This window comes from Chroicocephalus ridibundus, chromosome 2, assembly GCF_963924245.1.
Source record: "Chroicocephalus ridibundus chromosome 2, bChrRid1.1, whole genome shotgun sequence".
NCBI lineage: Eukaryota > Metazoa > Chordata > Aves > Charadriiformes > Laridae > Chroicocephalus > Chroicocephalus ridibundus.
The window spans coordinates 151,569,374-151,593,174 of record NC_086285.1 but is presented as its reverse complement, the minus strand read 5'-3'; the positions used below and the strand labels follow the sequence as shown (position 1 = coordinate 151,593,174).

Below are 23,801 nucleotides of genomic sequence, written 5' to 3'. Positions count from 1 at the left end.
TTATTTCTCTGTTTCTGTTAATGATTCAGGTCCTGCTTTGATAAGTTTCTGAATTCCTGAGGGGATTTCCCCAGCTCCCGCTGGTCTCTGTTTTAACTAACCGTTTTCAAACACTATTAAGATATATTGTCCTGAGCTTCTCTTTCATTTTTTAAATCAATTTTGATTGCCATAATTAAACTGTGTTGTGAAGACTGAAGAGACAACAGCATGGAAAGCTTCCATATTCTTTATGTTATTGCTTTCTTTAGTACTGCTTTCTTACCATATGATGGTGCTCTCTCTCTCTCTCTCTTTGTCGGTGTCCTTTCATTTCTATTGGATTTCTGGATTTCCAAACAGCAACTAAAATATATATTTCTGTATCAGATTGTCTTTTCCATATTCACTGCATTGTCAAAACAATTTTTTATTCTTCATCACATTCACATTTGCAGGCTGATGTCCACAATAAAAGTATCTGTAATTTGGAAGTTCATAAGAAATTAGTCTAATATTTTTAACTGTTAAGATTTCCTTTGCATGATTTTTTTATTATTATTTAATTTCCTGGTGATGATATATCAGTCACTATATTTATTTTCTTGTTACCTGTTCCTTGTATATTACTCTTGACTTAACCACTGTAAGAAGTCATTACAACTGAAAAACTGTCATTTGGATTAAAAAGGATAAGTAGAATGACATTGTATGATAGGAAAAACAACAATCAATGATTTAATATATTATATTCTAAAAACATACATCATGTCCCCAGATAATTTTTTTTTTGAACCTACTCATTTAAACTCACTAAATATTAGGTATCTGTAATGATTATTCTATCCTAGTCTGGGTTTTGAAACAGTAGTCCATTAGATAAAAAGTCAGTATCCCATCAGCAGATGTTCAAGGCATATTTTTCCTCCTTCTGCAGAGTTTATACACTGTTATTCTTCATTTTTTATTGTATTTGTAACTGTGTAATCAAATTTATCTGCATGACATAAAGCCATATTGTGGCATTCATTTTTAAGCAGTATTCCCCATTGATTCCACTGAGAAACACTGCTTAAAAATGAATGGTGCAATATGGCACTTAAATTTGCAATTACAATTAAATTCTGTTAGATCTCAGCTGAAGGAGCTAGAAAGCAGGTAATCTGAAAGCGGTAGTAGGAATTAAAAGCTTCAAGCTGCAGAAAAACTACTTGGTAGCAAAAATAGTCATTTCTTCAAAAGATGAGATCTGAAATCGATTCTTATACTATTTAGTCCATTCTTTACAGTTATTTTACTGAAGTTTTTTCTTGTGGATTTTTTCTTTTGGTTAAACTGCAAAGGCATCATGGAAAACATATGAGCAATAAGCACGTGGCAGGGGCTTTTAACCCTGTAATGCTTTGCTGGAGCTACAGAAAATTTTACTTTGTAGCAGTAGTTTGGTGTAGATTACAGGGATCTGTGGTTCCACTGTGTGATTTTGCCGTGCTGGGATGATCATCTACATTTCTTTTACAACTGCTGTTGTGTTCAGCATATTTACAACAATATGCTGAAATGTGAGAAAAGGTGTCACTGCTGATGCTAATGCATTTTATATTGTATTCTCTATTTACTAATGTGCTTCCATAAAAAGGTAGAATTTAGTTCTTTAACAAAAGTGCATGTCTACTAATGATCAATATGGGTAATCTTCCAGATAAAAAAGCTTACCAATTTCAGATGAGGAGTGGTTGTTGTTGTGATAGGATTTTTCAAGGGCTGTGGGGAGTGCTATTTAACACGACAAGATACCATTACAGAAAATTCAGCACACACAGAAAAGGAGCTTTTTGCCATTAATACTTAAAAATGTTTCAAGGAAATGGTGAGCAATGCATCAATACGCTGATTCTTATCACATTCTTACCACAGTCAAGTGCCTTTCTCTCCTATTAGTGTTCCGTTGCTGATCCTGGAAAGCAGGGCAAGGAAAGCATACTGAGAAGTGTTTTTATATGTCAGAGAATAAACTAAAGCTGAAATAAATACAAAATGTGATACGATATTTCAGAGTCTAAGCAAACATTATTTAGAAATACTGGAATACTACTGGAGAATTACATTAGGCAATACCACTTGCCTTTTGAACTTTTTTTTTGTTGGTTGGTTTGTTTTATTCTGCAGGATTTTTTTTTTTTTCATTCCTAGGGAAATGATGCTTAGAATTTGTTGCTTTTTTTTGGTGTTAAATACAGTTTACATGTCTAGGTCTGATGGGTCTGTTAGAATTTTTACTGTAGGTAGATCTTTCAATGCAGAGCATAATAATTAGACAAGTTGATTTTCACAACCTTTCAGTAATTAACTTTGCAGTTATTGGTAAATTAAATACATCATTGCACTGTAAAACTGATGCAAAGGCAATGAGACCTAAACAGCTGAATTACGCATAAGTGAAAGTCAATGAGTAGCACTGTGGTAGTGGAATTATTATATCTAACCACACAACTAGATACTAGATATTTTCCAGAGGCAAAAACATGTTTTATTTTTGTATCAAATTATTTTTTTTAATTCACCGTGGCTATGGTTTCATGACCCCAGATCCATCTTTGATTTCTGAATAGTAATGTTAATGGTCAGGGTAGAATCTCCTCTTCCAGAAACTTCCAGCATTTTACAGTAAGCATTTCCTAAAAGGTAAGGAAAGAAATATAGTCAGTGAGCCCTACGGATTTACTAAAATACCAAATAAACCTCTTCTTCCTTCCTGATACATTCAGAAAGGTCTTTGAAGGTAGTCTTGCTGCTATAAGAACTAAATGATTTACCATATAATGATTAAACATTTTCTCAGAATGCAAAGGTCAACTGTATGCTTACATCTTGATTCAACTTTCCTTTATACCATTTGTTTTTGAGACCCAGGAATGTGAATTCTTGTGAGGATAAAGAGTCATTATAGCAGCAGTTGGAAAACAATGAGAGGGACCATAAGGGAAAAGGTAAAGTCAGAAAGGGCAGAGTGAAAAAGTCCAGAATGAGGACACCAAGTGAAAGAAATTACTATGAAATATTCAATGCAAGTATTTTGTTGTTGCTGCAAATTAAACTTTACATATGTCAGACTGACAGAGTTCATCTCTAAGTCCAGTGTGTACTGACCATGTTGTAGCACTGGCTGCAGGCAACTCAGTTGAAAGACTTTGCACCTAAAGGAGTCCTGCTGGAAACCTCGCTTCCAGCCTTGTACTGTGCCTTCTGTCCCCTTATGCGAACAGACATGCCCACTGTATAATCAATGCGGATGTATGTTGCTTTCATGGAATTTGAAGAGTTGAAAAAACATTTAGATGTTTCAGACAATGGGTCATATAAACATTTTAATTAATATCAATTATAGAAAGAAAATGGCATTATCTTCACCTTTTAGAGACAATAAACTTGTTTTAATCAGACTTTAGTATTAATGAGACCACTCAGTTTTTTGAAGGTGCTAAATGGTATTTTCTACTATTAATTTGCAAAAATTGCTGGATTTAATCACTATTAGAAACCTATGTGCATTAGTCTATGAAGTTATTTTGTGTGATTATTTTTATACCAGTTGTGATAATACTACCTTTCAAATATTGTGAAATATTTTGGCTAGATGTATATGTAGTTAATAATAACTTTACGTCAGAGAATCAAGAACACTTTGAAAGTCTACAGTCTAAAAATCCTGTGTATGACACAAACATAATTGTTTTCTCTGTTTCCCTAGCATTAAAAAAATTTCATAGCCACAGGACATTAACTCAGAAGTCATTGTTGATTTTAGATACAGAACTATTAATATCAATAATTTGTAGTGTAAGACATTGCACTAGAGTGAATAAAAACTCATCAAACGCAGTAAATTTTTTTTTTTTGTTTGAAAAATTATGCATATTAAGTTAAATTAACTTATGGAAAAAAATATGTTTATTTAAAAGAAACTGTTGGGTTTTTTTTTGTTTTGTTCTCTTTTAAGCATACTACTAGTTTTGCAAAGTCACAAATACCTTGCTTAAATGCAAAACTTGTAGGAATATAAAAGAATAGGAGTATAAAAAATCTGGACTTTATAAGTAATGTTCCACTGTATTCTGAGTACTAAATATATAGATATTGATTTAAGTATTGCTATTGCGTACTATTACTTCAAGTTTTATTAAAAATTAAGGGTGAAATTCTGTCCCTATTTGTGTCAATGGCATTGACTTCAGTGGAATCATAATTTTAGCCTGAATTTGCACATTATTTTACTTCTGCTGATTAGGAAAGTATAATAATGATATCAGTGCTGGAGTGGGACAGTATTGTTGGTCTTTGTTGCAGTAACTCATTTATTCAATTTGCAAACTATAAAGAAGAGAAAAGGGAGAAGTAATGAGCTTTTCTGGCAATCTTATTTCTCTAGTTTTAGTGCTTTTGTTGCTTATATTCTTCCATATTGTCTTCTGTTTCATCCAAATCTGGAACAGAAAATCTTGAGTACTTACAAGCTGGTAAGCAGATCTGTTTTAATGGAAAAAAATTACCACATTCAGCTAGTGAAGAGTTTCTTGTTTGTGTTTTTCAAGTAACTCAAGGCAAATAAGTCCCTGGATGTCAGGCTCAGCCAAGACGCTATTGCCTCTTGGCAAAAAGTACCAGTAATTCTATTATCTAAATACATTTTCAAAAGAAAGCATGAATTTCAGATATTTCACATGATGCTGGATTGAGGGAAGACACTGAGATTATTCTTTTAGTCATAGAGAACAATATTTCCTATATGTATTAGATCTCTACAACTACCTGAAAGGAGGTTGGAGAGAGGTGGGTGTTGGCCTCTTCTCCCAAGTGAATAATGACAAGACCAGAGGAAATGGTCTGAAGTTGTGGCAGGGGAGGTTTAGATTAGATATTAGGAAGAATGACTTTACTGAAAGAGTGGTCAGGCACTGGAACAGCCTGCCCAGGGAGGTGGTTGAGTCACCATGCCTAGAGGTGTTTAAGAAATGTCTAGATGTGGCACTTCAGGGCATGCTCTAGTGGCAGAGATTGTAGGTTCTTTGGTTGGACTCGATGATCTTAAGGGTCCTTTCCAACCATGAAGATTCTATGATTCTGTGATTCTGTTATAGTCTTAGTGCTTACTCCATATTTCAGAGTGGGTGCCTGTCAGTCAAGCTGTACTGAGCATTGCCAAGACCTGTCCTGTTCAATGTTCTGACTGATTTGCTAATCTCTAATATATGTGCCACATCTACCACATGCACACACACACGCACAAGCAAAAGTCAGGATCCTTCTGTTGACCTATTTCAAATACCATGACTTTCATGGTGGCCCATTAAATCATTTACAAATCGTATATGCAGACTGGAGCAATAGGTACCATCTGCTCGCGTTTCAGGTACTCAGTTTGTCAAACTCTGCACCTACACCATACTGAAAGGAACCCGTGTTAATGCAAATTACAGAAATACATGCTGAAAGCAACAGGCCCTTAGGTTGCTAGCATTAAAAGGTGCATTCTTTCCATGGTATACTCTACCATACGTTTTGTGTGAATTAACTAAAAGAAGTCTTAAAACACATGATTTGCAGATACAGTAATACATAGCTTGTATTTAGTATGACAAATAATGAGATAAAAACTTCTGAAATTCTAGTAAGAAAACCATCTTTTCCTCATTTAATATAATTCAGAAGATACTAATGCTTTGAGAGCATACCACAAAAAAAAAAAAAAAAATTTGTTTAGCAAATGAAACATTGAGTAGTGCTTATTTTAGGAAGTCACATCTTAACAGAGGAAAAAGGTTGAACTAGATGATCTCCAGAGGTCCCTTCCAGCCCTACCATTCTGTCATTCTGTGATTCTGTGATATGTTAATATTAAACTCATCAAAAAATGTTTTATAATTCAAAATGGTTAGAATAAATATTCTAAACAGATGCCATAATCTCAATGATAGATTAAACTAATAAATTACAAAGTGTGTATGAGAAGCAAGTAATAGACATAGGAAAGCAGTAACACTTACGACTGTTTCACATAAATGCACCTGAACATTTGTTGAAGAAAAAGAATAAAAAGCACTCTTTCTTGCTTGACATTTTGAAATAAAGCCAAATTCGAAATTCTGTTGTTAACCATAGAAAAATACATTGTTGTAGTAAATAGCATTATTATTTACCTGCCATTTATCGACTATTATAGCTATTAATAGTAGAATAAACACGATGTTTATGTGATAAAGAAAAGTGTTTACTCACAACTTTATATATATAATGTTATAAATAATTGAGATATAAAGAAGTGGTACATCATGTTCAGTCAAGGAATCACAGCTTCCTTATTTGAGTAGTTCTGTGCATTATTTTGAATTATGGGTCTATTGGCATGGGTAAGAATTTACTAGTGTGCAGAAAGGCTGCATAATCTATGCCTTTATTAGAGTATAAAGCATCATACGAATGAATAATAGTTTTGTAGGCTGTGCATAATAGCATACAGTGTATAAAGCACATCATTATTTTATTAAAATGGTTGATAAATGGTAAAGAAAAACAATAATTGATCTGGAAAACTGCAGAGTGCCATCAATTCTCTTTTGAGATATGAGAAATTTGCGTGTACTCAGTACTTTACAGGATATACAGATTTAAATCCAGTATAGAAGTGTAATAAAATTTACTGTAATAGCATACACCAACATACAACAAATCACTTCAAACTGTTTTTTTTTTCTGATACTATATTATTCAAAAGTGATTATCTTCACTTTCTAGCACCCTGTGGAAGCCGGTCAACAGGCTCTGAAGGCACTGTATTATCACCAAACTACCCCAAGAATTATAGTGTTGGTCACAACTGTGTTTATTCTATCACTGTTCCTAAGGAATTTGGTAAGTAGATCTGGTCTCATTTGTATCTTTTTGTTGCTTGGATACTTTCAACAATTCTGGATTATTTTTACAATTGCTTTTATATTAATTTTATATTAATGTGAAAAAAACTGTTTTAAACTGATATTTCTGTTTATACTTTTTACCAGTTTTATCATGCACTATTTTCTCAAAATACTTATATTTGCCAGTATCTTTTGAAATTACTGTGGTTCATTTATTTTTGTCTCACTGTGACAACCAGCATGTAACTTAGAATATTTCTGTGATGCTAGCCAAATACATTAGTGGTACCAGTTAAAGTTTCTTTTCATCCAAGATCATGTGCCAAGGCTCTAGAAAGTGTAGCATAGCTCCAGTAAGTCCACATAAGCAGGGAAAGCACCATTTGTCTTAAATGTATGGTAATATTGCTCTCATAATCCTTGGCTTCTCTGCATCATGAGGCAATGGCGTAGACTTTCCTGAGGAACGAATTTAGAGCAGCATACGACTGTCTGTTTTTCGTAGATTCCCAGATCTTCTACCAAAACTTCACTCCCATCCTACCATTTTTTCTGATCACTAGATGAATCTTTTAAAGATGTCTTCCATCCCACACAAAGACAGCTTTTACAGCACTATTTTATCTCGCGAGATTTATGAATTATTTTATCCCACTTAATTATTAAACAGTGCCTATGATGACAGCTGATAGTTTGTTGTTCACTTCATGAGATAGTAAGTAGTATGCCACGTACTGAATATCATTTATTGTTTAAAAATCTGTGCTTCAGATTTATGCTTGGACAACTAGGACTTTATTATGACCCGCTGCTCACATTTCAGTTCATCATGTAACAGGTGCCTGGGGATGGGGATGAGTAATTATTAATCTTCCTTCATGTTGATTCTGCAAACATTTTATCCAAATTAAAGACAGCACTTGAACTGCTGTGTATCCATCTGCCATACTCATGATGACTGAACTCCCTTAATATCCAATTAATTTGTTCTTATGTATAGCATAGAGGTACAGAGGCTACTACAAAATAAACAAGTTTTTAAAAGTATTGTCTCCTAAGCCGTGTGAATCTCTACTTAGTCCTCTAGAACATTCAGAAAAAATTAAAAACATTTGCACAGTTCTTGATTTATTTCTAGCTGTTACAAACATATGCTTTTGACCTAGCTAATTTGTTTTAGATAAACTGAAAAGAGGATGTCCTCCCATTTCCATCAAATCTGATACATCTTAGTTTATGACATGGATGTCAACATGTAAAGAGTGAAAATCACCACACTAAAGGATTTAAAATGTTAATGCTCTGTAGTTCATATCTTTGACAATCTGGATGGAAGTGGAATTTTGTGATTTCTGGAAATAAAGACAGAATTCCCCAAACAAGATGCGGAAATGGGGAAAAATCCCACTGTTCTGCATAGTTACTTGGAATAATTTGAACAAAAATTAATTTTCTTTACACACTAAGCACGTTAGAACAGTATTAAGAAATTCTCTTTTACCCTTCCATGTTACTTATGCCAAAAAAAATAAAAAATGCTGATATGAAGAAGGAAAATCATAGTTTTAGATATGATTTCTCTCTGCCATACGAGAATTCAGTCATGTATTGGAGATATGGTTATGACAGAGTACCTCCTTTCTCTAGAGCTCTTTGGCTGTCCTGCCTCAGGATAGACCTTTGTTCCTTTTCTTGTGCTTAAACAGCATGTTTTAACAATTAAGCAACATACCTGTAGAATATATCATGGAAACATTTAATTCACTTTTATGAATACAGAAAACACGAATGTTTGTGTGTTGAAAGAGAAAGGTATAAAACACAACTGGCAGTATCCATTCAAAAATGACATATAAAATAGGCCAAAGAAGGTATTGCCATTGTAGATGTTTTTTTTCCTATGATGCTCCTACAGTAATAGGGAGGGGAATTCCTTGCACCCCAAAGCCCTAATTTTAAAATATTAATCTTTATTTGAATTATACAGTGGTGTATATTTATTTTTTTGTAAGTTATTGGTATGGGGTTTTTTTCTGACCCATGCTCTTTGTCTAATCTATCGTTACTGGAATTATTCCAGTAACAACCATTATCAAATTCAAAGTAATTTTGACATGCGATTGAACCCAAGTTTTCTAGACTCAAGATGATTATTTGTCTCAGTCTGAATTTTTAAAGATTTGTGTAATTAATGTGTGTTGTCTAATAGCTTTCACCTCTATCTCATCACAAGTACAGTTGCCGAGAAGGATAGACATAAATTTTTAATGCTGAGCTCTTCATGATCAGTTTTAGGAAATTATTACTTGTAACTCTATTATTTTGGGTCCTGATACAAGACGTTGCATTAAGAAAAAGAGTCTTCACTTGCAGTGCTTGATATGGATTGTGTAGGGATCAATTAATGACAAGATGGTCCCCAAAAAACGCTGGTCTTTGTGGATGAAGACACCAGATTTTATCTTGAATTCACTTGCTAATGTACATCATGACGTGTACATTTGTCAGAGATTATTCACAACAACAAAGAGTCAAAACAAGCTTTTTGAGAAATGAAGGGGTACTCCAGCAAAGCTGCTGATGTAAGATAATTTAAAGTAATTTTCCTAAAGAAAACAGAAAAAACCTCTTCTTCCATAATCTTCCCTAGGCTCCAACTTTCAATGTGAAATACAGCATTCAAATATTTGCTGAATGGAACCTCTTCAGGAACTATTTTGGCATCCAACACAGTATATGAGATCTTATAATAGAGCACAGTTAAAAAAAAAAAGCTAAAACCAGACCAATATACAAAAAAACACACAAAATGGATTAGCATGTTCAGTGCATAGAAGGGAACTCATTGGCCTGGAGTACTTTTTGATGGAGTGAAAAGAAAAGCTATTTCATGTGCAGCTTTCTAGGTTCTCAAGTCCAAATTCTGTGGAAAAGTCATTGTAGTGTGGACTTTTTTTCAGTGTTTCATTATTCTGTCATGCAGAATCACAATTGCAATATTTCATACCATGACAGGTTTAAGCTAGAAGATAAATGATTCACAAAAGCACACAGTATGCCACGGGCAAAATCTTTTGTAAACATGGAAGACTTATCTTCTGTGACACTCTCTTACTGATATATCAAAATAGCGTAATGATCGTTAATTGTTCAACACTGAAATCCAGCACTGATTACAATTAAAATGTGGATGTTTAAGATTTTATTTTGTTTTCCTGATGCATATGAATTACTTTTTATGCCCTGCTCTGCATAATGCTGTCATCTGTATTTCTATTTAGATGAATATTTTTAACAGTAAAATAAATTTTATATCAACTTGCCTCAGCAAATGTCTTTCCTTTCAGTTAGAGCAAAAAGAAAGATTGAATATACACAGTAAGGTACATGTGTGGTTTATGAGCTATGCTCTCAGAAAATTAAGTATTGATTCTCCCTGGCCATCAAAAAATATGAAATTTAAATCAGAGCTCTTTTTTCCTACAAAGAAGCTAAAAACATATATATAATTGTGAAAAGATCTAGTTTCCATGGAGACTGTACATTTGCTTTACATTTACAGCAAGGTATAATACTTTAAAAATTACAAGCATTTTATTGATAAGCATGACATTTTGGGACAAGGTTTCTTAGAATTTTGACAATTAAGGTAGACCCAGTTTGCTTACTCTAAACAGGGAAGTTAAAATCCACTATTCTTTTCAATTCCTGAATAAATGGCTTGTGTTCACAGACACCTTTCTACTGTGCAGTTATAGCATTTTCAGCTTTTCCTAGTGTCTTTTCTTGAATTTCTGTGTTATGAGATAGCCCTGAATTATTGTAAATAAGCAACAGAGAGAAAAAACAAATAGAGACAAACAGGAGGGGTTTGGTATTATTATTTTTTAATTATTTTTATTGCATCATGAAAGAATAATTTTTTGCAAATACTGGAAGGTACATACATCTACAACTTTTATTCTGCTAGTGAAGACACACATTGAGCAAACAATGTTGTCAACATGGGTTTTCTATTAGGCAGCTCACTGCATCTAGAATTGTTAGACAACTTAAAAGCCGTGTCATGCTAGAGTTATTTCAGTACTGTTTGATTTGATTTAAAACTTGGTTTACATTTGGAAAAAAAAAAGTTAGGCAAGGACAGATCATAAGTAGCGGAATGTCCCAAATGACAACCTCACATCAAGAGGGAATAAAATTCAAATGGTGTTTCTGATAATACTTAGCCGCATTAAAGTAAAGCATTTGCTTTTAATAACTTGAATCCATCATCACTGTTGTGTTCATCTTACTTTCATTTAAGAAATGTGGCAGACATGTATGGACTGATGTTTTTAAAATGTGGAGGATTTAACTCTCCACCTTAAATTAAAATGGATGTAAACGTCTGGCTGAATATCTAGCTTTAATATTTTCAACCACAAACTAAGTACTTCTTGCATTAATCATTACTTTGCTGAATGGGATGTAGAGATGATAGAGGGTGATCTGAAGTATCGAAAAAGCTATCATAGGCAGGAATCTTATTCTGTTTCCTACCGTCTTTTCATTCAAGTAACCACTTCAAAGTCAGTGGGATTGCATTGTCCAAACAATGATTACTTGTCAGCAAAATGGAGTGAAATGACAAGACTGCTCCAAATACTTGTGTGCCCAACTGTATAAAGGCTCAAGACAATAATTTCAGGAGAAAGGGACAATGATCCAGCTTGTACCATGTATTCTATGAAAAGTAAGTTAGTCCCCCTTTCCTGCCCATAAAGAGAATGACTTCAAAAACACGTGACTTCCAAGAAAAGTGACCATTATTTATTTGTATATTTTGAAAAATATTTATTTTTTTCCATGTAATCATAAACCTGCATTTTTTAAGACAAAATCTACTTTTTGCATATGCATTTACAAGAACGTGTCATAAAGACAGAAAAGCTGACTGTATCACAGGACACTTCATATTAAAACAAAAACTATTTTAAAAAGATGAATCACTTCATCCAGAAATTTAATGAAATTCAATTTAGTTGAGCATGACAACTAGTTAGATTAGAAGTATGGTACCTCAGTTTTCTGATTTATTTTCTGTTTTCTGAAGTATAGAGTGAACATTGTGCAGGATTGAGGATGTAAATACAAATATTTATTATTAACAATAGGAAGAAGTATTTGCTGTACGAGTAAAACTAATACATAACAGAAAGTTCATGCCCTTTTTTCTTGGCATTCTTTTAACTTTGTTGTCCTGTTGTTATTTCTCTTTTTGACACCATTCTCTTAATGCAAGATTTTCAAAGCATTTTGTACTAGCATCTGAAAACTTTACAATGATGTTTAGTAAATTCTTAAAACTGAGCTTCAAGTGCTCAGTGTTAAAAAGCGTATGGAAGTCCTCTTCTGTAATTTTCTCCAGTCAGCTAACTAATCTTCATTCAAAAGTACATAAAGAACAGTATTATCCGTGATAGAATTTAGAAACTCTGGCCAGAACTGAGATGTCATTGTGCAAAAAGTACTGGGCAGACAGAGAAGCGGTTTTCATCCCAGAGACAATAAGCCTAATTAAGGTAATATGCAATCAGACACATAATTTGCAAAGTATTCTTTGTTTTTTTTTTCTTTATTTTTCTTTTTCTTATGATGTATTATTATCAGTGTGGAAAGTAAACATTTTGAACGTTGTTGTAAATGCTGCTTTATGTTAATTTAACTCATTGACAGAATATTGTTTTGATTTGAAAATTCTCTGAGTGGACTTAACTGTGGCAGTTACATGTCTTTCCATTTGACTCTTTTGTCAAGTTAATTTTGAGAGTTAATGAAGAACACTGAAGGGGGATAAGAATGGAGTCACGTTGCCTAGAGCCAGAAAAATATGTAGGTTGTGTACATTGTGCTAGAAACAAATAATACACTCTCCCACCACAATGGAAATTGTATATTCTTAATGTGCATTCAGTGTGCAGTGAATGACTGAATGTAAATTTATTTTCCACTATTATTTTGATTAAATATAAAAATAAGCTATTTGTTTGAAATGTGCAATGCATTTTTATGGCATGGTTCATTTCTTCCTTAAAATAAGAAGATTATATAGCTATATAATAAAATAAAAATGGGGAGTATCTGGCTTATTATATTGGGTACATTTTATCAAGAAAAGAGTGTACAGATAGTGAGCCAGAAACATAAGAAAATGTAGAAGTCTATCTTCTGCACAATAAATGGACATAAAAAGCTTAATGGAAAAGAAAATCTCCATCCATAGGTGTAAAATCTGGAGCTTTGGAGTCAGGTGCAATGACATGATTTGTGTTTTAATCTGTACAATCAAAGTGAGAAAGCTTTAAATCTGTCACTGTATCCTGTCTTGAAAAGCTGCCCTTAAACATTGCTGATTTATGTGCATATATGTTTTAGGCTTGCATATAAAGCGTATAGGTGTGTACACATGTAATTTAACTGCTTGGTAGCATACGTTTCCTCTTGATTTAGTTAGGTACCTAACTAGGGAAGTTAGATATCTAGTCTAAGCCATTCAGATGCTTGCTATAATCAACAAAGAGAGACACGTATTCCCATAGCATGATTCATCCTATCTAAAACATCTATCTGCAGTTTTTGGAAGGTGATAAATTGTTTTTAATGTAAAAGAAATAGCACAGCCTCATTTTGCAGTATTTGCTCTGGCAGCTACTGTGGGTTAAATGAATTAGAGAACATTTCTGCTAGTGTAATCTACATCCATCCAGTAGTCACGTTGCACGTTGCTTCATGATTTTATCTTGTGAGTATATGGTAAGCCTGGCAATTTCAGATACGTTTCAGTTAGCAGCCATTTACTGGCTTGAGCTTGAATGATTCAAATTCAAGCTTTTACTTACTGATTCCTCATCCTCAAATCTTTTAAATCTAACACTGAAGGCAAACAAAATCTTTGTCATATTATTAAGCGTGTATTAGAAATTAACATGCATGCTTGTTTAAATGTTGTTAGATCACATAGTCAAAAAGAATTACTGCATTATGTTAGATATTCTACAGGAACAGAAAGCAGTGGCCTATAGCCTGTCTACACAGTGAATGCATAATGGATTTATGTTGCCATCTGGAAAAAGAAAATGAAGGGCAGGATTAATTATATACTGGAAATATGTTTTTTATTTTATTTTTATTTTTTACCAAATATTAAGTATTTTCTTCTGCAGAATATATAATAAATGTACCTTAAAGTGCTACTTAAAATAGAAATATTTTCAAAGTTTTGTATAAAATTCATCATAATGCAAGAATTTAGGTTACATATGCAAACTAGGAAGTTATTTTCCCATTGATGTAAAAATTTCTTTCTTTGAAGAATATTTTGCAAGTTTTAACAAGCCTGTGCCAAAGTTGTTTATTTTTCATTATATTTCAAACACAGAATGATAGTATTAACTACTTAATTCAGATATGAATAGGCAAGTAGTAATATATTGTATATTGAAGATACCTGGTAAATAGTGAATATATTTTTTATCATACTGTTAAGTACACTTGAATTACTCTGCTACCTGCTCTCAATAAAGTAGCTTCAGATTGCAGTCCAAGATGTTAGGAGGGCAGAGGTGAGCATTAGTTGTTTAACTATTAACTTCTGCTTTGCTTTTCTAATTCAAGGCCAAGTTTTTGTCATTCAGATGCTGACTATATAATTTAAGGAAGTGCCAGAAGGTCATTTCACATCATTTCCCACTTATCTATGAATATCCTAGGTTTGTGAGAAGAAGGACTGGCAGGTTTTATATACGCAAACTCACAGCTGGGGAGTATTTCATTCATTGGTTCGGTGCTTAACATGCTTGCCAAGTGAGCAGATGCCAATAAAAAAGTCACCATAGGGTGACTTTTAAAGGAGATGAGATAAAACTCTTCAATGTATTTTTGAAATAAAATTTGAAGAGATTTACTATTTTAGTTGCTTAATATGATTTGAACTCACTTTTTAAATGTTGCTTTTTGATTTTTTTCAATAAAAATGATTAGTTTTGGCTCAAATATTAATGATGTTTTTGAATATAATAATGGTCAATTTAATACAGACCAATAAATAGCTTAAGCTATTGAGTTTGACTATAAAGATATGGAAACAGTATAGCTATCTTTTTAATAGCCTAATAACAAAGTGGAATGATGATAAGACCACATCTGTGGTCTTCGAAGAAATTCAAAGCTTCACAATAAGTAAAATAATTTTACTATTATGCCAATGAATTGATGAAAGATTTCTAAAGATTTTTTTTCTTTTTTTTCTGAGCAGTGTGACTCCAGCTGCTCTAAATATTTAATTATCAAACCTTGTTCACAGAAAAGGCTGCTATTAAAATAGCTGAAATTAGTCTGGGTTCCTGATTCCAAATGACAGAGGCCAGACTACATTACATTTGTCACTTACATGCTTTTCAATAGATGTTACCGTCCTGGGGAGCAGATTGAGTGGTGTCAGATTTTCTAAACAATTCTGCTTTTTTGTTAGGTTCACTTAGAACAGGATTGAAGTACTATAGCAGTACAGTACCAAAAGCTTACATTACCATTGATTATGTCCTTTTAATGTAAAGTTATACTAATAATGAAGGTGTCATTTTTATTCTTAATCTCTGTATGAGTGAAAAAACTGCTTTCTCACTCTTCAAGCCTGACCAGTGTGGGGTTGATTAGGTGCTGCAAAATTGCTTACTCCTGACCAGCACACTTCTGAGATTCAGGGGCATCCTGCCTCCCACCAACCAAAGCCTACGCTTACTTGAGCCTTTGTCATTCCTCTTGTTGGAATGAGGCCATAGTTCACCTCAGAATTCACCTAGCTGCATAGGAAGCCAGGAAGAGAGCAGGTAAGCTCTCTCCAGAGAGCCTGACTCTTCAAAGATAAGGTAAGCTGTGGAAATTTATAGTTCTGCTCTTCATTCCTAAGAATTACAAACAGCAAAATAATCAAGAGAAAGGGGTTACATCATTCTTTCCTGGTAGAAAAAAAAAAAGAAGAGCTCTTACAGCTTGTGATTCTTCTAGAAACATTAATTTTGCATATATGACGACATAAAATCCCAGAAAACTGGAAAGACTAACAGTGCTCCTATTTAGGACAAGACATAGTTCGTCTGATAGGGTACACGTCTCAGATGATAGCAATGAGGCTTCAGTTTCCCTCAGGGTAAAGAAAGTCTAAAACTCTCTTCACCCATTCACCTAGTTCTTTAACTCATGAGCTGTGCAAATTTGTGAAAATTCAAATCATACCAGCCCCACAAGCCAGTCTAGACTTTCACCTAAGCAAATGGTGTTCTACTAGGGGGATCAGTAGATTTGTCCTTTTAACTCTGATACTAAGTTCCAGAAATAACTCTTCCTGGCTTCTTAAAGGGAACTAAGAAGTATCATTACTTATCTGTTCATAAATATCATTAGCTTTCATTTAAATCACCTGAAAATTTTTAAAGCTAAATGCATTTTCAGTAATCAGTAGATACAGGCCATTGGACCAGGCCTTTCTCTTCTTTCTCTTTCTTTTTCTTTTTCTTTTTTTTCCCCTGCATTTTCCCACCTTTGTAGCTGCAAAAGTCAATAGGAAAGTAATCCTAACAGAACAACTGAGGAACCTCCAAGTGTCTGCTTCCTGATACAGAAGTTTCACTGGTTGGTAATAAGAGACAGGGAAACCTGGCTAGCGAATCCATGAGGTGTCATTGTGACCATTGCCAAGTTTCCATCTTGAAGTAGTCTGTCATATTTCAGGGAAGGAGTTCATTAGGATCAGGCTAGGATCAAGAAACTGCAAAGAATCCTTCTACAAAAGCTTTCTACTTTTAAAACTTTTCAGTATTAGGCCCTGCTCTAATAGAAGTTATAATTCATACTTCTCGCCTTTCCTCTTCATTATATTCCTTTGGATATAAACCGTTCCTCTTTCAAGTAAGCCTATCTGTATTGACTCAGATGTTTGTGTTCACCACTGTGTACACAGATAAAATCTTCAAAGATTCGGGATTTGTTTCAGTGATTTCCCTGTAATTACCTTTGTTTAGAAAACAAATAGAAAAAGTGTTTGCAATACTCACTAAACTTTGCTTTGTCTTTTTTCCAGTTGCAGTACTGGCTGCAGAAATGGGTGATTATTCCACATTCTTAAAACAGAATCCCTGAGCACTCTATTTTACTGAAGAAAGATAGGGGTTTTAGCTGTTTGCTGATTGTATCAATTTATCTATATTAATTTTAAAATAAATATTCTAGTTAAACTCGGGATAGAGCTGAATTGCGACTCTGTTAACATCAGTAAATTTCAGGAAAATTTGATTGAATCCTCCAAAGAAAAAAAAAAAAGAAAAAACAAAAAACTTGGAAGCCAGGCTCTTGCAGCACATTTTGCCCCTCCTCCACCCCTCTTTCTATTAGAGTTTGGAATTTGAAATGTATTTTAAGAGGTCATAAAAAGACTGCCCAAATATGGCTACTTGGTGAGAGGAAGTTGCTTTGAGTTGCTACCTAGAGAAGATGATAAATTTCTGTTTGGGGGGCAGGTGTGCAAAGCCAACGAAGGATGATAGTCCTAGTGTTTCTGATGGGTTCCACCTTTGGTATGTCAATTAGGCAGGAGAATGGAAGAGGACCATATCATTCAATGATTACAAGGCATAAATAGCAGAAGTGACAGGAAGAACAGGATTAGTAGTGTATATACATATGTATGGATACATATACATATGCATGTATGTTGTCAAAGGGTGAAGCCTCCCTGAAAGCAATACTCAGCTAATGAGACTTGCCCAGCTCTAACTGATTGCATGAGTGTTGCATGCACTGGGAAGACAAACTTTGTTATTGTCATGGGGTGAGGCCTACCCAAGAACAATGCTCAGATTGTGGGACACCTGTACCACATCTGTCCAGGTCTAACAGAAAAAAAAATCCTAGTATGTGCAGAAAAGAAGAAAAACCCCCACAGATTAAAATTGTGAAAGAGTTACCCTAAGGTGGAAATGGAATATATAGGCATCAGAATGCCAGGCAAGACTCAGGCGTGTCAAGCATTTGGTGCAAGTATTTTGTTTCCCTGCATGTATGGTACCGGTCACAGCTTGAGTGGAGGAGTTGGTATCTTGGCCAGTTTGAGGGTGAAGTTACATGTATGTCATAGAACAAAAATCTTAAACTATCACTACCTACTTCTATCCACTACATTATCCACCCTGCTTTGTAAATATATTTGGGATTATGTGTCATTGAGTTTGTGCTTCTCTTGTTGTGACTACCACACCACAAATTCCACTCTAACAGTATAGGTTCTACATGTAACACTGGATGGACATCTCTGTTTTTTGCTTTAATACTAGAGGCCTGCATAGACCTGTCATTTTCAAATATATGTGATGGTGAACATCCACTTGCACTGTTTAGAAGTGATCATAGTAAACCAGAAACAGGTTGCTACAAAAACTGTTTTTTGTGAGGTTTCTTTTTATGATTGAATCACCAAGTCAAACTGTTATTTCTGCAAGCCACCTGTTCCTCCTCCTCTCCTCCTTCTTTTCCCTTTTCCCAGTCTCTATAAAGACTGTGGATCCTTAAGCAAGCTGGTTTGGCGATAATCTTCTTGTCTATGCTTTCAGGGGTGGTGTCAAGAGAATAGTAAAAATCCTCAAAATATTGCCATATACTATTAAGAATTATTAAAAATGTTGAGGCTTCATATTGTGTTGTACAGAGAGGGTAAATCTTGTAATATTATTACTTCGGTGGTTATTCAGTTTAAGTATTGTTGACCAATGTCTGATAATTTACAGGAAACAGTATTTTAAGTAAAAGTTCATGACTTCATTTTGCATGTCATGTCCAATTAAATATTTCATTTTAAATTCATTTTTAAGATCAAAGTACAGAGTAAAAACCTTAAAATAATTTAATATACCTCTAACATAAGCATGCTTATTTTTTTCAGTCTTATGCTACTGATCCATCTTTCCCTTCTTTTTCTTAGAATCATAGAATTATAGAATCGCAAAATCATATAGGCTGGAAAAGATCCATAAGGTGATCGAGTTTAGCCATTAACCTTACACTTCCAACTCCACCACTAAACCATGTCCCTAAGTGCAACTTCTACATGTCTTTTAAATACTTTTCTGTATAGTGACTCAACCACTTCCCTGGGCAGCCTGTTCTAATGCTTGACAACCCTTCTGGTAGAGAAATTTTTCCCAATATCCAATCCACAGCCTTTGCTTCGTCCACTAAGTGGGTCACCTTGTCATAGAAGGAGATCAGGCTAGTCCAGCAGGACCTGCCTTTCATGCATCCATGCTGACTGGCTCTGATCACCTGCTTGTCCTGTATGTGCCACATGTTGGCACTCAAGATGATCTTCTCCATAACCTACCCTGTCACCGAGCTCAGACTGGCAGACCTCTAATTCTCTGGATCCTCCTTCCGGCCCCTCTTCTAGATGGGTGTCACATTGGCTAACCTCCAGCCAACTGGAACTTCCCCAGTTAGCCAGGGCTGCTGTTAAATCAATGTAAATTCCTCTTGGGTGAGTTCATATCACCTAGTTGAAATCAGATCAGTCAGAATTAGTATGTTAATGGTTAAAAGGAACACAAGTTTCTTGTGCTACTGTAGTATGGCTTTTCTTTTCTTTGTTTCTCTTTCCTGTTATTTTTTGGGGGGAATGTTCTTTCCTTTTGCTTGGCAAAGCTCGTTCTCAGAGATGGTTTTATAGTTATGAACTTTACAGGTACTTAACTTTTGGGTTTTGATTTATTCATTAAATTAGTTATTGCTAAAATGCAAATATTCTTAGCATTTCAAAAAAGTCCCAATCTGTACTTTAACACATACAATATTTCAATTTTCGTGTAATTTTAATGGCTGTACTTAAAGTTTTCCATAGCCTCTGGCACTACATCATGAATATCCTGCGTGTATGCATCGCTAGGTTTATTAGATTGTTTGGATGCTTCCATCTGGGCCTGTGGAAGTTCAAAATATTCTTTTTGTGAGCTTTTGGGTTTTGGTGATGTTTTTTTTGTTTTTTTTTGGGTGGTGGTGGTGGTGGTGGTGTTTTTTTTTGGGGGGGGGGGGGGTGGAGCAGGGGTATAACTGAAAGCTTTTGGTGTAATTGCAGCCTGACATTGTGTCATAATATTAATGAGATTTTCACTCTGATTTCTCTGGTGGTTTCATTTCCTGTCATACTGTTCAAAACCAGATCTGAGATGTCTTAACTCATTCTAAGATTTAGCATCTTCATATTGTATCCAAGGTGAATAAATTTTCTTTTCATCTCATATGTGAAGGAGGTGTCTACATTTTAGCATCTAATGATTTTGATGGTAGTTTAAAAGATCAGACTCTGAACTGAAATAGCAAGTGCACTAGAAAATATAGACCAAAGGGATGGTGTGATGGTTAAACTGAAGTTTAAAAATTTATGTCACCTAGTTTTGATCACAGTTGAAGCTTTTAGTATTGTATTGTAGTATTTAGTATTTAGTATTGTAAATTTTAAAAACTGGTATATCTGCTGAAATGTGTGGTAAAATCCTTAGCTGAAAGGAAAGACAAGGTATTCTAATACGTTGACTATAGATGAAGATGATTTCCACTAGTCGCTCAGGATTATAAAGTGGTTTCACTCATACCACTTTGATAAATGCAGAGTGACTAACATGAATTAAAAATTGAGTCATTAATTTCTGCAGCTTTATAATATTATTAAAAATAATTATTATAACATTTATTAATTAAAATAATGAAAATATGGTAATTTAAATAAGAAAAAAACCATAATGATAACATTCTCATCACACCTAGGATGAGATCTGTATCACTTCTGCGCTGCTGTTCTGCTAAAAATCAAATGACAAGCTTATAGTTATGCAAGATTCACTTTTTCCACAAACAAAAAAGTTTCTCATTTAGCTCTTGAAACATTTAACTTTGAAACATTCCCTAAATTTTGAGTTCACATTTCAGTTATAGACTCAGGCAGACAGGCAACACATCTGTGCCTGACTTGAAACTCTGATGAATAGTTACATCTACTTTAGGGATCTTTTTATGAAGTCCTTTTCCTCCTGTTTACAGCTATCAAATGGATGAAATATTTCATTTTTTTTTGTTTTACAGGTTTTCTTTACATACCTTTTGATAATTGATATGAAGGAATTTTTCAATGTTTCCTAAGTTATTTTCTTATTTTCCACTGGGAGTTGTTTTGGGTTTGCCTACTAATGAAAAGAAAAATAATTATTCCTGTATTAATTTCATCCATAACATTCAGTAAGATGAAGTGATAATTTGTTTCAGATGAATGGACTGATGAATCATCTGATCTAAACAATAACATTTACTAGTAGGATAATAAAAGATAATTATTATACTCAGAAAGCTGTTGTACTTTTAATTAGTAGCTCTAAATTAGCTGAGAGGTGATTGAAGAACCAAACAGCTTTTTCAAAGTGACTCTTCCATTAAATCTAGAACCCTTATTACTTAATAAAATGGATTAAATTTAACCTGGTAACTTAATAAAATTTTATTCTTAATTGTACCTCAAATAAAATAACATTAGATGATTATTATTATTAATTTTGTTGTTGTTGTTGTTGTTGCTATTGTTGTTATTCCAGAGTTAAAATTGTTTATTCCTTCTATTATGTGTGTTACTTAAGAGGTTCGTGTCCCTCTGGTCCCTACATGAGCATTAGAGAGAGGCTTAACCACAAATTTATTAAGGGGAGACCAGCCTTCAAATTTAGGGACCGTGTTTAAATACCTCATTAGCCAATTTCATGTTCCCTTACTATATTTTTTTTGTTATAAATTTCTTACATTGAAAAATCAGTTCTTGCCAGAACTATAGTGAAGAGGTTTGTAAAGTCCAACTAAGTTGAACTTCATGTTGTTTGTGCCTTCGGAGATAATAGTTTTATGAATGGTTTTGTGATTACAGTCCCAAGAACCATCAAAAAAATATTTTTTCATAATCGGTCATCTCTAGCAAAATTCCTTCTGTTATATATAGGCTTCTATTAAAATCTACAGGAAAACAACTAAAAGTTGCAGGCATGTTTTATTTCTTCTTCAGTCCAGAGACTGATATATAAAAATAAGCAATAAACAAAATTAATGTTTTATTTTAATCAGTGTACTCCTCTTTCTTTCCATAAAAACTTGCTAAGACAGTCATATGCTATAAAAGTGTGACTCAGATTTGTTTTCTAAAAGCAAATAAGCAATTGTATAAGAAAGCAATGAAGCAGGACTAGAAAATGCTGCCTGTGCTCAAGATTAGCAAGATCTCCACATTTGGAAGATGCAGACACAGTTCAGAACACTTTTGTAGTAGCAGGGCAATTGCCTCCTGCACTGTGCTGCTTCTAACTTCTTCCACTCGTATTTGTTCATAAAACGAGCAAAAGAAGTGACCACAGAGCATGCAATGTACACGTTAGCTGTACAGTCTTGGATTTTTCTTCTTCCATCCTGTTCACATACCCGCTGCGGGAGACTATGAAAGAAAATGTCAGCGCTAGGCTACAATTACTGGCCCTGAGAGAAGTGTGCCACCTAATTGTCTTTTCCCCTTCAGGATATCCTGCCTACTTGCGTCTCATAATGGCGAAGAATTGTCTTTTATGTAGATAAGATCCTGGAGAGAAGGAAATAAGTACATTTTAAATTTAGGATGTGAATAAAAGCTTTTGCACAAAAGCAGGGAGGAGACTGTTTTAAATAAATGTGAGTGTTGGACTATGCATATTATGCCTCAAAACCCAGGATCCTCAAGGTGATGAGATTATTAAGAAATGGAGCAATAAAGTAGAAGTGACAATGCAATGATAAGAACTTGTCGTTAATACCTGGATACTAAGAAATGAAACATTTCCTTTCCCTTCATTATCTTCAATAATTGACTCACATCTGCTTATTCTCATTGCCTTAATTCTCATTGCTGATGTTCTTAATAATGACTTAGAAACATGAGTACATATTTTATATTAAATTAAAGTAAAAAGTCAGAATGTGTCTCTAATACTGGAAATAAATTAAATTTACAAAGACTAATGCCTAAATTAAATACTTAAATAAGCATACGCTGGCAGGCCTGTATAGGGCAAGAGTTTTCTGTTGATTACTGTGACTGAGTACTTATATTAAAATTCCTCCCATATATCTTTAATAACTTTACTGAGAAATTAAAAGCAAATTGGCATAAAGTGGTTCTAAAACCACTGTACAAAGATAGACAACTCCTTCAATTTAAGGCTCTCAGTTACCTAATATTGAGAGTTCCCTAATTTAGACATATTGATTAAGAATCTAAAAATAAATGGAATGAATACCAGCTTCAGTCAGCCTTAAAATGAATTTGATCACTGAATTTCTTGTTAGCACTATTTTTTTACCAGTTATAAATTGAAAAACAAATTTTCCTATTAAGAATACTTTAAAAAAAGCTATTTTAAATTAATCTATCTGTTTTTTGTTTTTCAGTTTTCTATTGACTAGGAATGTATTTAGACTTAGGAATTAGAGTTGGGTGATCACAATACGGGTTGAAATCATATAAATGATCATATAAATGCTTCAAGTTTTAGACAACAAATTTATATGGGAGAATGAACTTGGGAAAAAAGGATATATTCAAGTTCTGTACCTTGTTTAGAAGAGCTTTTAATGATTTTCTATCTGTCTAATTCTGAAATAAGATACTGTAGTTTTATTATATAACTTATTTCTAATCATTAGTATTTTTCTTGGTGTCTGCAGTTGTGAATAATATTTATAGTTTCAGCCATCTAACTAGAAATTAACCTGAATAAGAGAGAGATAATTAAAAAAATTCTCATCCTTAAATATGGCTTTTAA

General features: G+C 33.8%; 1 protein-coding gene across 4 annotated transcripts in view; it reads left to right on the top strand.

Annotated features, from left to right (window-relative positions):
* The window catches only part of CSMD3 (CUB and Sushi multiple domains 3), a 680,626-nt gene that overhangs the window by 506,060 nt on the left and 150,765 nt on the right, over positions 1-23,801 (top strand). For all 4 annotated transcript variants that reach the window (XM_063327428.1, XM_063327427.1, XM_063327426.1 and 1 more), the window contains one exon: positions 6,772-6,888. In XM_063327428.1, the coding sequence (XP_063183498.1) occupies positions 6,772-6,888 (117 nt within the window). The remainder of the gene's footprint in view (positions 1-6,771; positions 6,889-23,801) is intronic.